Consider the following 16,699-nt stretch of genomic DNA (forward strand, 5'->3'; position numbering starts at 1 on the left):
GAAGTTGGTCAGGCAATTAAATGAGACGACGAGTGTCCCGGACGTGCTAGAATATTTGCCAGTGCAGAATTGTGACCGCCAGCCCCAGGGGGGGGGGGTCTTTAACCTGCATCACGCAGTAGTGATTGCACGAACACACTGTTTTACGAGACTCATCCAGTTCGAAACGGCCAGAGGCGAGCAGGAGGTTGAGGCTCAGAAAAATCTTGAAGCGACCTGGCAAACTACCTCGCCACCCCTTGCACGCTGGTAGTAATCCGATCCGGTGAAGTTTGTAATTGTCCTGGAGGTTTATTTTCTGGGACGGAGGAATCGCCTCGCAAAAAGCACAAAAGCCGACACAACTCGAGGTCGAGGAGCGTTCTACCATACAAGTGGCGTCGGAAGAGAAAAAACGGGGGGAAAGAGGGTAGCGAGGGGGGGGGGGGGGGCTTCAGCCTCCTTCTCCCCCTTGCAGGTATTTCGAACTGTTAAAGAAAACAATACGGGGAAAGAGGGCGTGGTCGAGCTTATTTTAATCTGAAATTATTTATGCATATGTATAGCTACTGTCGCTCTTCACTGCATAAAAGGTTGCGTAGATGGTCATTGTTAGAAACTCGTTGTCAGAAGGCACTGCTCGTCACATGCTTAGTGGTTCGGAAGTTCAAAGCTGTCTTTTCGACCTAAACATCTGTGCCAATAGCAAAAAAAAAAAAAAAAGAAAAAAAAAGAAGAATAAATGCGGGAATAAAAAGCAGGAGAAAAAAAAAACTATCAAGAATTCGTCGGAAGTGTTCTATTCTTGCATATTCAGAGGTTCAGAACTTCGAAACAAGTTTCTTTTACCAAAATGTGTACAGGCTAAAAGAAACACGTCCCAGGAACGTGAAGCGAAAAAAAAAAAAAAGTTTTCTTTTAATGACGTGCTGAACTTGAACACTATTAGAAATCTTCTCCCATGAGTTAATTTATTCCTTAACGTGAAAAAACAATAAATATATTATTTCGTATTCTGCAGATGGCAATGATATGTACTGTCTGTGGTGTTAATTTAAATGCGATACCTCAAACAACTTAGACGAAAATAAATATCAAGTTTAGGTTATAATTGCATGCAGATACATGTTTGGACATTTCTTCGAAACTCACGTTGAATAACAATACTCACATCTTAAGATGGCACTTACCTAGGCTATACATAGATCATTCTTAAAAAAAGTATAACGTGTCTACCATAAATAGCTCCGGCTGCAGCGTGCTTCAAATCTGGCACAAACGATAATCGTCAAAAACCCGTCGTCCTTCCTCGCCCCTTCGGGGATTTATTTCTTTAAACCTAAGCATGCCAGAACATTGAAATAAACGACATTGTCTTTCGTAAGGAACGCAGCACCGCGTGTAAAAGTTCGAGAAAAAAAAATTACGAATGTACCCCACTACTTGAAATCAAATGAAACCGTCCGCCGGTCTTTCGAAGTTCAACGAACGTCGAACTTTTACCCTAAAAGTTCGAAGTTCGTCGAACTTCTGACTTTTCAGAATCCGAAAGTTCGAAACTTTTCGAATTCTCTTGAAAAATAAGTTCGAAAGTTCGAAATTCATCGAATTTTTTGGTCTGTCAAGTTCGAAAGTTCGACAAGCATCGAACCTTGCAGCACAATAAGGTAGAAAGTTCGAAAAGATCGAATGTTTTAGCGTAATAAGTTCGACGGTTCGAAAAGTGTCGAACTTCTTAGCTTAACAAGTTCGAAAATTCGACCTCCGTCGAATTTTACGATATAGACAATTCGAAAAATCGAAATCTTTCGAACCTTTCGAACCGCTTGATTCGATCATCGAAACTTCGATTCGAAAAAAGTTCGCGGCATCCCTAGTAAGAAGACAGAAAAAAGGGGACAGGAAAACGTCTTAAACTCAACTCAGCTGAGTTTGAGACGTTGTCCTGTCCCCTTTTTTCTTTCTTCTTACACTATTTCTTGCGAATTTCATTCCCAGTCTCGGGAATTTGCATCATGATCAACATACACCAGCTCGCCTGCACCTTTACAATTTTTTTGTTTGTAATTGCTTTGGAGGTTTTTTTTCTGGGGCGGAAGAAACGCCGAGCAACAAGCACAGAAGCTGACGCAACTCGAGGTCGAGGAGCGTTCTACCATACCAGTGGCGTCGGAAGAGGAAAACGAGGGTGGGGGAAGGGGAAGGAGGGGAGCTCCAGTCTCTCCCCCCCCCCCCCTCTCCCACATATTTCGGACTGTTAAAGAAAACAATACGGCGAAAGAGGGCGTGGTCGAGCTTATTTTAATCTGAAATTATTTATGCATATGTATAGCTACTGTCGCTCTTCACTGCATAAAAGATCGCGTCGCTGCATCATGCATGTAACGCTGCTCACGTGCCGTCAGGTGCTTATCGTATGCCATGAGCAACAGTTTTGACGGTGCGATACAAAGCTGGTGAACGCTCCCGCCGGCACGTGCTTAGCACGAGGTCAGCGCTATGCTTGTTGCACTCTGCTGCATGTGTGAACAGGCCTTTAGAAACTCGTTGTCAGGAGGCACTACTCGTCACATGCTCGGTGGCTCGAAAGTTCAAAGCTATGTCTTTTCGACCTAAATAACTGTGCCATTGGTAAAAAATGATCAATAAATAAACATAACAATAAATGCAAAAATAAAAAGCTGGAGAGAAAAAAAAAAACTATTAAGAACCCGCTGGAAGTGTTGTTTTCTTGCATATTCAGAGGCCCAGAACTATGAAACAAGTTTCTCCTACCGAAATGTGTACAGGCCAAAAGAAACACGTCCCAAAAATGTAAAATGAGAAAAAAAAAAAACATTTTTTTTATGACGCGCTGAATTTGAACAATTTTTGGAAATCTTCCCCCATGAGTTAATTTATTCCTCATTGTGAAAAAAAACAATAAATACATTATTTTGTATTCTGCAGATGGTAATAATGATATGTGCTCTCTGGTGTTAATTTAAATGCGATACCCAAACCATGTAGGCGAAAAAAAATGACCAAGTTTAGGGCATAATCGTCCGTAGGTACATGTTTGGATATTTATTCGAAACTCGTCTTGAACAACAATAATCATATCTTAAAGGGGCGGTGCGACAATTTGCGGACTTTGGCTAATTAATTGCGGGAATTTATCCCGGCCACATATAAAACGAAGGACCGAAAACTATTCTTTCCTGCTTGCCCTAGTTTTCATTAAAAAAAATGAAAGAAATTGATATCTCTGGCACCCCTCAACTCAACATTGAAGCGGCACCAGCTTTGCCTGTGACGTCATTCGGAGTGGCGTTGGTTTCCGGTTGGGTGCTTCTGGCTTCCGTTTCCCCAGCGCTCGCCAGGCTCGCCGCTCTCCCACTCTCCCGTCGATTCCCGACCAACATGGCGGCATGGGCGGACGGCCTGAGCGACGTCGAGCGCAAGTGGACTTGTGCGGCGGGCAGTCGACGCGGCGGGCAGTCGAAGTCGAGATCGAGACACCAGGAACAATAACGATACCACGATACTACGGACCACGACCAACGCACTCCGTCGAGCGAGGGAAAGACAAAACGTCCGGGTTGCTCGTGTAGCCGCCATAGGCGCCTCGGGCGTCGACAGATGACGGCGACGGCCGGTTTGGTTGACTTGCGGTAGATGGCGCCACAAATCTTTTAGCGGCAATGTTAGGCTTTTGAAGCGTTTCAGCATGCCTAAACAACAAGATCTTTTAAACTTAACCATAAATCAAGCTTACAAGTGCCTAACACCGTCACTTACAAAAACCACTCCGAATGACGTCACACCACAGGTTCTATTTGCGGCCACCATGTGGCCGCAGGTTGGGAAAAAAAGTGTTTCTTATTTTGCAAAAACGCAGCGAAATAGAGGTATTTTGGGGTATGGTGGCACTTTTTCTCTTACTTATGCCAAAGTGAACAATATAAAAAATACAAGCTGCACATTCGTTCAGTGTTAAAATCATTGCACCGCCCCTTTAAGACGACACTCACCTAGGCTATATATAAATTATTCTTAAAAAGTTTAACATCTCTACCATAAATAGCTTCGGCTATAGCGCGCTTCAAATATGGCACAAACGACAATTGTCAAAAACCGTCGTCCTTCCTCGCTCCTTCGGGAATCTATTTTTCTAAAACCAAGCATGCCAGATTATTGAAATAAACGGCTTTGTCTTTCGCAAGGAATGCGTCACCCCATGTAAAATTGCGAAAAAAAATTACGAATGTACCTCACTGCTTGAATCCAAATGAAACCGCCCGCCGGTCTTTTCAAGTTCGACGAGCTTCGAACTTTTACCCTAAAAGTTCGAAGTTCGTCGAACTTTTGACTTTTCAGGAATCGAGAGTTCTACAATTTTCGAATTCTTTAGATTAATAAGTTTGAAAGTTAGAAAATTATTGAATTTATTAGCATAGGAAGTTTGAAAAGCTTCGAACTTTTTAGTGCAAGAAGTTCGAAATTTTGAAAGTCATCTAATTTTTTAGTCTATCATTTTCGAAAGTTCGACAAGCATCGAGTTTTGCAGCGTAACAAGTTCGAAAATTCGAAAAGCGTCAAACTTCTTAGTTTAATACGTTCGAAAATTCGACTTCCGTCGAATTTCTCAATATGGAAAGTTCGAACATTCGAAATCTTTCGAACCTTTCGAACCGCTTGATTTGATCATCGAAACTTCGATTCGAAAAAAGTTCGCGGCATCCCTAGTTTTAATCGGTAAACAATTTTTCTCTCGAAGCTAGACAGACTCGACGGCATTGTGAACAACAGTTCTGAAGTAGAGGTCCCATGTCCATCGTCCGCCGCCATCGCTTAGTCTGCTTCATTCTGCCGTCCAGCTTGCGACTCTTGCGATACAACGCCATGTTGAGAATTATGCAAAGAATGCAGAGTGCATCCAATTCTCTCTGGAATTTTTTTCTTTTTCTCATTCGACATATTTGCAGTTTTTTAGAACCTACGAAAAATGGGTATCATATATTTTTTTCTATTTTTAATATTGAGTGTGCACCTTTGATGACCCACGGCTTTGATTATATTTGGTGTGTGTGTGTAGGGAACGCCACGTGACCTCGGTGAAGATAGTGAGCTCGATTCTCGATTGGCGATTTTTGGGTGATAAGAAAATAAATTTCGAGCCACAAATTATGTTTTGGGAAGTTGGGCTCTCATATGTCATGTACAAATAAAAACCTTGGTGCGCATAAATACTCTGCCAGTGTCCCTTTAAGGCCGCAAGGCGTGCGGCTACGCCCACGCGAAGGTGTTTGCTTTTATGTGCGAGAGCAAACACAGTCATTCGATAGTTTTGTCGGTGAAGCACTTGACTCACAATTTCAAGGTGTGGGGTTCAAATCCAGCCATAGACTTTCTTTTTAAAATTTTTTTATATGGTTCCCTATGGGCGTAATGTTCGGTGTCTGTTTTTGGTTACAAATCTCCATGAAAATCAGCTGATAAAACACAATCTGGGCTAAAAAGAAAAAACAAATTGTGTAGGGCAATAATTATGTTGCAAGGTGCTAAGAGCGATTCCGAAACGTGCGTCTATTTCAAGACGCCGACCCCAAAATAAAAGCATGTTTCGGAACCGCTCGGAGGGGTCTAGCAGTGTAGTTGCGCTATATTTAGCGTTATGTGAATATTTTAATTTTCTAATAGTAGTTTTGTATAGTACGCTATTTGATATTCGCTTCGAGGTGAACTGCAATATTCATATTTTTTGAAGTGTTGATGGCGGCAGGTAAGCCCCTTTGTATGCGCTTCTGACTGAGCACCTCTGCATTGCGGGCCCTGCGGGTACTGCTTCCCCGCAGTGCACAGCTGCTTGAGGAGAAGAGCACTGAACGGGGCTAACCCGTTGCCATTATGCAAGAGTACAGTGGAATCCCGTTAATTTGAATCCGAGGGGGACCAGAACTTTGTTTGAATAATGCAAAGTTTGAATTTTTGGGAGTTTCCTTTCTAGAAACGCATAGGACGGGACCTGCATGTTAGTTCGAATTATCCGCGAGTTTGAATTAAGGGGGGACGCGGGTCTTGGAAACCAAAAAATTGCGAAAATGGCGTTTTTTGGAAAATAACATTTTCGGGTTCTTTATTCCATAAACTATCTTCTCTGTAAGTTTCAGCACCTAATTCGCGCTAGAAATGTGTTAAAAAAATTACTAACGAGGCCGCGGGAGCTCAAAATCGACAATCAAACACACCAAACAAGCCCAACTTTGCGCGGTCGCCGCTCCCGCCTCGTTCGGCTGGCGGCCGCCATCTTGGTCCCGTTTTGAAGCTGATTTCTTTCTCTTTCTTTTGCCTTCTTTCAAAATGGCGTCAGCCTCGTGGTTCCCGCGTCGCTGGTGTTTTTCCTTCTCGCGATCGGAGAGCCGTGATTGGCTAAAGCGGGCGCTCAACAGAATACGAGGTCGTCATTGGCCAACGCGGCCTTCCTCCTCTCCCGGAGCGCCGTTCTACCGACCGGTTTCTCCCGCGTCGCCTGTTCGCATCGTCTGCTAACTCAGTGGTCTGCTTGCTTTCTCCAGCTCCGCTTCGCTCTTTCGCCACCTTTACGATCGTTTATCGCCCCTTTACTAGTTTCGATTTGTCTTTCCTGCGTATTTTGTGATCGCGCACGATGCGGAGGAAGATGAAATTCAAGACTATGCACGCCTTTGGCAGCCGGAAGCGATCTATGAAGTTTGTCCGCATGGCGAAGTCGGACTCAGCTCGGCCGACCGGCGACGACGATCGGGTTGATATGTCCCACAACGAGTTTACCGCGGCGCCAGCCGTCGCCGAGGAAGCATTTGTCGCTGCGAGTACGCAAGGGCCCGCGAGCTCGCTCTGCGCCGCGGGGTCTTCCGAGATCGCCAGCACCAGTTTTGCGTCCGCGACAATGAAAGAGAAACCATCGTCCCGTGTTCATCTGCGGACGCATTTCTTGACCCAAGAAGAGATCGAAGCGGCAGCTGTGCGTCGTGATGCCGTCCAAACCGAACTTTCTTCTACGTCGGCGACCGAGAGGAAGCTCCAGGCCATGCAGCGTGGTCCCACACCCGGAACGGTGTCGTCTGCCACAAGCACAGGTGCAAAGTTTTTACTTATCCAGACTGATGTTCTGAATGAACTGCTGTGTTGTACAGTTTGCAAGAACTGTTTGGAGAGTGGATTGGCCATTCGAGAAGGCACCCAGCTTGGGCTGGCACTGAAGTTGGAGGTCGTGTGTCCCCGTTGCGGCATCATAGCAGACTCATGGAGTTCACCACGCCAGCAAGATTCCAGGGCCTTTGAGGTCAACATTCGAGCCATGATGGCAGTGAAGCAAATTGGAAAGGGGCAGACTGCTCTGAACGATTTATGGGCGGCAATGAATGTGTCTCACAGGGGTCTCCACCATAAGACCTTCCAAGAGCACCTCAAGAATACTTTCAAGGAGCCAGAGGCAAAATGCTTGGAAGAATTTTATTCTGAATCGGCCTCAGCAGTAAAAACCATCTACAAGGAGATGGATTCAGGTTTCCACAGAGACGTCACCATAATGTATGATGGGACATGGCACAAGCGTGGTTACACGTCCCACATTGGTGTTGGTGCAGTTATCGAGTACCACACTGGCCTCATCTTGGATGCTGTGGTTCTGTCGAACTTGTGCCTTGGATGCCAGATAGGACCCAAGCCTGGAGACCAGAACTACCACACCTGGCACCAACACCACATTTGCCAGAAAAACACTGACGCCAAATCGGGACAGATGGAGGTAGAAGCCGCTCTGATTCTTTTCAAGCGGTCAATCTCGAAGCACGACCTGCGCTACACAACGCTTGTTTCGGATGGGGACAGCAGGACCTTCTCAGCCCTCTCGCAAGAGAATGTATACGGAATTGTCCCTATCATAAAGGAGGAATGCCTGAACCATGTTCAGAAGAGGATGGGAACCGCACTCCGAAATATCGTCCAAAAGAGTGACAAGCCTCTGGGTGGAAAGGGCAAGTTGACTAAGGTGCTCATCGACAAACTGACAGGCTACTATGGTTGGGCCCTAAGGAACAACTGCAATGACTTAACAAAAATGCAGCGAGCAGTGATGGCGACATACTACCATGTCACATCAACAGACAAGAATCCCCACCATGAACTTTGCCCGGACGGAAGCGAGTCGTGGTGCCAGCACAGAGTTGCTGAAGCGAAGAGTGAACCTCAGCCCCAGCACAAGTACAACCTCCCAGCATTTGTTGCTGAAGCAATGCTGCCGGTCTATCAACGCCTCTCTGAGAGATCACTGCTTGAGCGCTGCATGGGGGCAAGGACCCAGAACGCGTCCGAATCTTTTCACTCGGTGCTGTGGTCGCTGATGCCTAAGGAGCAGCACGCTTCACTAATTGCTGTTGAAACAGCACTGCATGAGGCAGTGCTGAGATTTAATGCCGGGCTGTACAGGGCGACTGAGACAATTTCTGAGGCACTGGGGCTCAAGCCAGCTCATTTAGCTCTCCGGCGGGCGGCTGAAAAGGACGCCATGCGGGTACGCAAGGCCAACAAGAGGCAACAAGCAAAGACTGAACAGCGGAAGAACAAGAGACTGCAAAAGGACACCTCAGACTATTCTGCAGGGGCGTTTTAACGCTGAAAACTGAAGTGGAACTTTAAGTGCCGTTTTCTCAAAATTGAATTTTTTGCTTACCTTGGTGTTTGTTCAGGTGATAACTTAAGAACTGTGTGATGGATTTCTGTGCTGTTTTTTTAATCTAGATGCTGAATAAATTTCTGAGGGCAAGACAAGCCCCTTTTCTAAAAAAAATGTCCGAGCTATTTATGACAAATCAATTATTTTGCATGAATGTGAGGACCGCTGATCACATAAAATACAATGTTGCGGCAAATATTTCCTAAAATGAAATTTAAAAAAAGGGCCTTGTCTTGCCCTTAAGTACCTATCCAGGAATCCTCAGAACAAATTACACACTGTTACTGTGTTTCATTATTACTTTATGCTCGGAACAAAGGAGGCATTAAAATAAATTGGAAAAACTCTTCTAACTTTAGAACTAATAAGTGCAGCACCATGAAATGTTGCTGTTATTCGATTGTTCATGCTATAAACATACCCTGAAAATTTCATTCACTTGGCTTTGAAAATAAAAAAGTTGGGTTTTCATCCCCACATCCCCCCTTAAGGGGATTTGAATTAAGGAGATTCAACTGCATATATGCAGTGATGTCTTGACTGCCCGCATTCATCAATCGTGCTTGTTTTCTTTGTGTCAACTTTGAAGTAGAAGAAAGAATATTCACGTATAGCAAGCAGATTTATAAATCCCTCGAGTAGGAGAGCTGCGGCAAATCTGTTGTTTACATGCCACAGTTCATATAGTTATATTAAAATTAAGTGAGCTTGGAAGTGGACAAGTGGAAGTTTGGAAATAACCTTTCCCAGTTCAGCTGAATTTTCGTTTGACCATGGTGCACGGTAGTGAAAGCCTGAGAACATGATGAACAGAACAGCGCACACAAAGACAAGGACAGAGAAAAGGAACATGCAGGACACACAAGCGCTGTTCTGTTCATCATGTCATCATACCAACTCGCCCAACTTACAACACTTCTGCAACAGCGCTTGTGTGTCCTGCATGTTCCTTTTCTCTGTCCTTGTCTTTTTGTGCACTGTTCTGTTCATCATGCCATCATGCCAACTCTCCCAACTTACAACACTTCTGCAAAGTCTGAGAAACTATTTGATTTGAAAATATTTGGCCAAAACCACTACTCGCTTTGAATGCACTTCAAACTCCAAATATACTACTTGCACATGCCCCCAAACATACTATTTGCACATGCCTGACTATATTTTATTCATTGCGTCTTTTCCGGGAAACCTTGATTTGTGACATGAACATCATATCGTGGCACTTCAAAAAAAATGTTCTTTCTGGGAGTTTCAACACCTCTTTATAAAGATGTACCTTTGGGCATTATTCGAGAGAGTGGGATGCTCCTCACTGTCCGCAAAAGGAGGAGCGTGAAGGTGCCCCATAAATGACGTGCATTTGGAGTGCCTTTGGGAGATGGCAAGGAAGCAGTCCATTTTTCCCACCTGACACATGACTGCCCTGTTTCTGCAGCCCCTGAGGGATGCTCGGGGTGCGGTGGACGGACTCCAGACGCTGCTTGTGCCGGTCACCCACGTGGCTGACCGCTACTTCCCCCGCAAGGAGGTCAGTGCCCTCTGTCGGAGGCTGAGGTTGGGCAACAAGCCGCCGCACGTCCGCGGGGCACATTGAAAGTTTCGAGACTAACCCGAGCACAGGGGGCCTGCTTGGCCTGGCAGGGTGTGATGGAGCTAATTCAATTTTATGCCGCCTCATGGTCGTGGAATGTGCAGTTTTTTTCCCCACATTGGCTGCCCTAACTGTCCAGATTCAAAGTGAATTCTTGTTTACCTCGTTTGTACACTAGGCTTGTACTCGGTTTTCTTCCTTCCGGAACGAGGTCTGCCCAGTTCCTTCAGAAAAGCTTTGGAACTGCAGACGGATTCAAGTATGTCTGGTTTTAATGAACACCTGAATCAAAAACGGTTCCGCCTCGATTGCTTCGAGGCAAAGCGCTGGCCTACGGAATCTTTGTTCATTTGTACCGAGATTTCGGTTGCACGTCAAAAGGATCCCAGGTGGTCGAAACTGAATCCCCAGTTTGGTTTGTTTGGCACGTAAAACCTTCAAATTTGACTTTGAAAACAAAAACGAACCCCGTTCACTCAGCTCTGTTTCAGATATCTTTTTTAGGTCAGAGGCATAGAGACTGGGGTAAACAGGGCAAAGTAAAAGTTCTGCGTAAAGCTTTTTAAATAGTGAACTTGCTCCATCGTCCCTTTGTCTTAAGTGTGTTATTCTTTCTGTCGTCTTTGATGCTTCAGGTGCACTCCTTGCTGAGTCAGCTGGGACAGGAGCTGAACAGCACCCAGACTGTGCTGGCTCAGCTGGGACTCTTGCTGGACTGCCGCCACATCCATCAGCAGTACCGCAGTGCAATGGGCGCCACCTGCACGGGGCTCTTGTGAGTTGACGCCTTGCGACTCGAAACTTGCATCTAGAACTCTCTCGGAACATGCTTAGAATTTACATCCTACTTGATTTACATCCACCTAGAACAGGGCTGGCCAGGCTGACTCGACCTAAGAGCCGCAAACAAAACCACGAAACTTCGAAGAGCCGCGGGGGGGGGGGGGGGGGGGGGGGCAAACTTTTGTACAGAGCAATAAACGAAACTGGAACTGCTTTCATTTTATCTGAGCCAAAGCAGTCAAACTGTACGTAAGGTAGCAGTAGCACAAGACTACCTAGCCGCAACCTGTCCTTTGATTGAAAACGCGTTCCATTTCTCTTTTTGGGGAGTGCTCATGTGACCGAGAGGGAGGTAGGCGGGTTGTGGGGGGGGGGGGGGGTAGGGGAGGGAGCCGCGAGCCGCACTTCAACACGTGAAGAGCCGCAGCTTGGTTACCCCTGACCTAGAACTTGCATTCAAAACTAGCCTAAAACTCTCATCCAAAACTCTTCTAGAACTCGCATCCATAAATTTTTTAGAACTCGCCTAGAATTCGCATTCAGAACTCATCTAGATATCGCAACCAGGAATCGCTTAGAACTCGTATATCGGAACTGCCTAGAACTCACAGCTCGCTTGCACCTTTGCATTTAATTGCATTATATCTATTATTTACTTAAAACATGCCTAGAACTTCATCCAGAACTCGCTAAGATTTCTCTTAGAAGATGCATCCAGAGCTCACTTAGAACTTCTCCAAAACTTGCATCCAGCACTTGCCTCTAACTTGCTTAGAACATGACTAGAACCCACATCCAGAACTCGCTTACGTAGTACTCAACTGGAACCCGCATCTATAACTTGCTTAGAACTTGAATCCAAACTAACTTTAAAACTTTTTTTCAAAAGTTTCTAAAAAGTGTATACATTTAAACTCACTTTGAACTCATTTGCATTCAGTAACTTGTCTACAACTCGTCGCAATATTCCGAGTCATTGCCACCTGGAATTCATAACAAAAAAGCAGGGTGGGTGATTTCTTGGTGTCAAAAAAGTTTAGAAAAAGCTATAAAGTACCCATAATTTTTGTACATACTACCTTATTTAAACAATTGTAGGTCGACCTATTTTTTAATTTCTGAAAATGTGAACTGAAAGGTCGACTTATAATCGGAACCATAACATCCCACCACCGACGAAGATGAAACAATCGCGGCATCAACAACACCTGGCCTTGTTACGAGTTCAGCCGGCTGCACTTGTAGCATTGTGCCATTCTGTGTGCTTGTTTTACAAGCTCTATCTTCCTTTAGCTCGCGAGGGAGTATCACAATCATGGTGATTGCGAATTGCAAATCAGCTCAATTGCACACCAACGAACGGCGCGCAGCACACCGTGCCATGCAGCAGCGGGACTGGGTCCCGGGGGTGACGGCACTTAATGTAGGAGCCACGCTGGATTGGTCGGAACAGCCACTGAAACAGCCTCACTACCTGCTGCTTGTTTTCATATGATGCGCGGCTGCACAATGTTTGATGGAGTGTCAAGATTGTGCAACTGTGCTGGGTGTGAACTATGTTTCTCAGTATTGACGTGCGGTGAGTTTAGGCTTTCGATACTCCTTTACTGCCATTCTTCATCCAAAAGCAACCAACAACTGTGTGTGGCAGCGGCGTCTGCTACGGCACAGGATCTTTTAACTGCGACGCCAAACGAAGAGGGTTTTGCGGGCCAAAATTTAGATATGTCTGGATGCTTTCCAAGAGTCGGAGGTCAAGCTTGCAGCGTACATTGCAGAAGTGCGCGATCGGTCCCTGCCCTCGACGTGCAACGCGATCACCGAGCCAATGCAGAAGATGCGGTTGATGCTACGGTCGTTCGTGAAGTGCGATATTTCGTTGAGCAATGCCCATCACATGTTAGGGGAATGTTGCAATGATGACGAGAGGAACGATGGCGCCAGTACAGGGAGGACAGGGAGGAGCTTCAGCTGTCTCGCTTCCAGCGCAAGGTTCCTAGCTCTGATAACGCTTTGGCACCTCGTGCGTCCCATGCGTCCAGGTGTAGCCAAAGCACGCTAGAAGGCATCGAGTGCGGGCCGGTGGCCAGGTGTTCGACAGAGGTGCCCTGTGGTTGTCCCAAGTTCGCCGTTCAATGCGCCCCTAAAGTGTAATATATTTTTTTTTTCTTGTTTTTCTGGCACGCACTGTGGGGAGGTCAACTTACAATCATGTAAATACAGTAGCTAGCACAGCTGAACAGATGGACTGAACTCAAAACTTGAGTTTGTTTTTTTAACCAAAAGACTCGCGAAATAAAATTCATTGCTTGCACACGCGTGGCAAATATCGCATTTTCACGCTGCCAAAAGACTGCCGTAAACTCGAGCGAGACAATATTTGCCGGTCTAGCAGGATGCAAGTCGTGCACACCGGTTGCATCTTTCAGAGCTCCCAACGTCTTTAGGCTAACTGGACAGCAAAGGCGACTAGTGCAAGCTAACCCACATTGCTTGCTCTGATAAGACTCTTTCTAGCATTAATGCTCGTTCCACAAAAGCTTGCGTTGGTGACCTTTCGTTGAACAAGCATGTTTGGCAACACTCACGAAAGTACGTACGGCAACGCCTGCATTTGCTCGTACTTCTTGCCACAACTTTAACGACCGACCGCCGAGGTGGCGACAACAGACGGCTCCCGCGTCGCCATTTGTTGCCGACGCACGGGCGAATTGGGTCATAAACATGCCAGTCCAAGATGCGTTTCCGACACCGCAGTTTAAAGCCATGTTCACAGATGCGACCGCAAGGTCGGGGTTTCTGCCAGCCTGGAAAACCTAAAATTGTCGAGGAATTTCAAAGCATCCGGAAAAGTCGAGGAATCGTCGGGGAAACTGTCATAAAGTTAGCCAAGTCGGGGAAAATGGGTAATGTGGGCGGTGCAGTGACGCGCAACGAAGCGTGTGGCATGCGACGGCGTGGATGGCTTTCGCACTGAGTAGCGGTTGCCCGAGGCATCACTGGGAAGTGATGCCACCCCTCTATTCACCGGATTAAATGGGAATGTTCGCCGCACAACCCCATCCTCCGCATTTTCTTTTCTCGTAGTGGTTGGGACAGTTAATCGAAATATTCAAGCTCGGAGAAGTGGGGGAATTTGAGGGAGCAATCGTGAGCGCTCCGCCAGTGTGTACAGCAACGCCTCTGTTCCCAGGGAGGGCACGGCCTTCATGCTGGCCTCCGCGGCCGGGGCGGGCCTCCTGTTCACGGTGCTCATCTGGGTGGCCTCCCACACCTGGATCCACATCCGGCAGAGGTAAGCCCGTCCCCCTCCCCCTCCTCCCCTCCTCACGTGGCCCCATCGCAGACGGCCCCGGGAAGCCCTGGACGAGGAGGACCCCTTCCTGCCACCCTCCGCGGTGGGTGGTGCTGCAGCCAGGCGCAGCCGCGACACGTACGCCCCAGCACACCTCTGACTCCCCTCCCCCTCCCCTCCCCCCGGGGGACATCTCGGAGAGGGCCTCCGGGGCGCTCTGCAGGCGGGGTCGGGTGTGTCGGCTGCGGCGGTTTCTGCAGGTCGTCTTAAGGCGGCGACTCGAGTTCGCGACAGAGCGTGCAATTCGCGCGGAAGCCGCCTCGGTTGCTTTGAGACGTAGCGCCGTCCTACGGATCCTTGGGTTGTGGGTTTGAATCTCGATCGAGGTGCCCGCGATCAAATCCAGACCTGTCGCGAAGAAGGCGGAGGTTTCGGCTGTGCGTCAAAAGATCCCCGGGTGTTCTAAATTATTTCTCGGTCTTCCGCCAGGGAGTGCCAGATGCCCTTAGTTGGTTCGGCGCTTGAAACCCCCAAATTTGACGATTCGCGCGGAGCCACTCTAGCCCCAGCTTTGCAGGGGTTAGACGGGGGCCGTGTTCCAGAAGTCGCTCGATCTCTCTCCAGAACGAGGGGTTTGTGCCTCAGTGTTCGAAAGCCCACTGGCATCCGCATTCTGTGGTGTAGTACGACCCACGGGAGTAAAGGCTAGTTGGCGCAGTTGCGATTGCGTGTGCTCAAGTGCGTTGGGTTTTCCTGGAACCGGTTATGATGAGGGAACACGCCTCTACCATCCCTGAGGTAGCCCTGGAATCGCTTTTGATATGTGACTGAAGGTTTTGCTGTATTAGCACGGTCAAATCTACGCATTATCTCCAAGAAACAGTTGCTTACAATGTCGGCAGAATTGACACGTTGTATTTAAGAGCCGGGTTACTCAAAAAAAGCAACGCATTGCGCTCGAGAGTTTCGCTCGAGAGTTTCGCTCGACCAACATTCAGGAAAAGGTCATACAGTAGATTCCTGCTATGCGTTGCAGAATTGACGGGGCAAGTGAGCAAAAACATTTGTTGCCACAGGAACTTTGGTGTTGTGAAATCAGGAAGGGGCAATGATATATTAGTTCTGGTGGGACTCGAATGAGCTTTAGTTCCAAAAAAACAATTGTTCTAGACTGATTGCACTTTCTGTAAAGGAGCGGCACGATGCGATTCTTAGGAAAATTGCATTGTGACATTGTCATCCTGGACACCAGCAAAAGTTTGGGTTATTTGGCAGGTGTTCATTACCCGGGACGCGAGTGCTGGGGCAGCCTCATCCTAACCATTTAAGTCATCGCCATTCCTAGCACTTTTATTGATATGTTCTTCATTCATCTCTTCATGAGTGATTACAAATTATGTCGGCATTGATGCTCAACATAGATGCACCAAACTTGCCCGCGATATCTGCCTTCTTTTTTGTCTCTTGCCACCTTGGTGATATATACATTTTCTACTTGAGAGAAATCGCCCATGCTGTTGCATTTGCTAGCATTTGCCATTGAGAACAATCTGTTTCTGTTATGAACTGTGCCAAATTGTTGCGCAATATCTTCTGCCGACTGGTACCGTGCCTTGAGGTACTGACTCAAAGAGGTTTGAAATTCCTCTTTGTACTGACGTGCTGTCAACACGCCATCTTGTGCAGATTTGGCTTGGCTTGAGCCCAAACCTGACGCAGAACAGCCTTTGCGGGGAGTAAGGTTTTTGGAGTTCTCGCAGAATGCTCCTCCACATTGTCATCATCATCACTAAGCAATATTTAGGTTTCCGATGCCTCCGAGCAGCAGTTAACACGGCACCTGCACTTTTTATAGCCGTTTGGCGAGAGCTAGCTGTGATATCAAACGTAAAAATAATTTAATATTTCTTTAATTCACGAATTAGGTGACCGGGTTAACTTAATTTTTGGTTACGAAACCTTTGTTGAAGCGTAGCAGTGTTCTAAAATTTGCCCGTTGCGGGAAGACGGTTTATTAGCTATCTTCTATGGCCAACAAATGGGAAATTGATAATGCTTAGTCGTTGCGGAAATCTCGTTCATGCGGTGTTCGCTCTAGCGGGATCGACTGTATAAGCAATATAGCCACAGGCCTATATCACATATATGGCACCCTGATACCGCATGACACTCGTGTCGTGACACCGGGATGCCATGTGACTATGTCATGGTGTCGTGTGATGTGACAGCACAGCGTTATGCGATGTTGGTGTGCCACGTAATGTCATGATGTCACGTGACACTATTACGTCACCTGACACCCGGATGTTGCGAAAGTCTGCGACGCTATGGTGTCACATGGTGTCGCGAGGTC

General features: G+C 46.8%; 2 protein-coding genes across 2 annotated transcripts in view; both read left to right on the forward strand.

Moving 5' to 3' along the window:
• The window catches only part of LOC8044145 (protein tweety), a 52,403-nt gene that overhangs the window by 28,125 nt on the left and 7,579 nt on the right, over nt 1-16,699 (forward strand). The window contains exons 10-12 of the mRNA XM_042294647.1: nt 10,113-10,205; nt 10,904-11,043; nt 14,245-14,346. Coding sequence (XP_042150581.1) covers nt 10,113-10,205; nt 10,904-11,043; nt 14,245-14,346 — 335 coding nt within the window. The remainder of the gene's footprint in view (nt 1-10,112; nt 10,206-10,903; nt 11,044-14,244; nt 14,347-16,699) is intronic.
• Nucleotides 6,027-9,165, forward strand: LOC121838405. Its single transcript, XM_042294646.1, has one exon. It carries the CDS (start codon nt 6,629-6,631, stop codon nt 8,612-8,614), a length of 1,986 nt encoding a protein of 661 aa, XP_042150580.1. The 5' UTR covers nt 6,027-6,628; the 3' UTR covers nt 8,615-9,165.

This window comes from Ixodes scapularis, unplaced genomic scaffold (assembly GCF_016920785.2).
Source record: "Ixodes scapularis isolate PalLabHiFi unplaced genomic scaffold, ASM1692078v2 PGA_scaffold6__148_contigs__length_123643588, whole genome shotgun sequence".
NCBI lineage: Eukaryota > Metazoa > Arthropoda > Arachnida > Ixodida > Ixodidae > Ixodes > Ixodes scapularis.

Excerpts from the sequence above, each read along its gene's own strand:
- LOC121838405 (XM_042294646.1), top strand. The coding sequence starts at position 6,629 with ATGCGGAGGAAGATGAAATTCAAGACTATGCACGCCTTTGGCAGCCGG.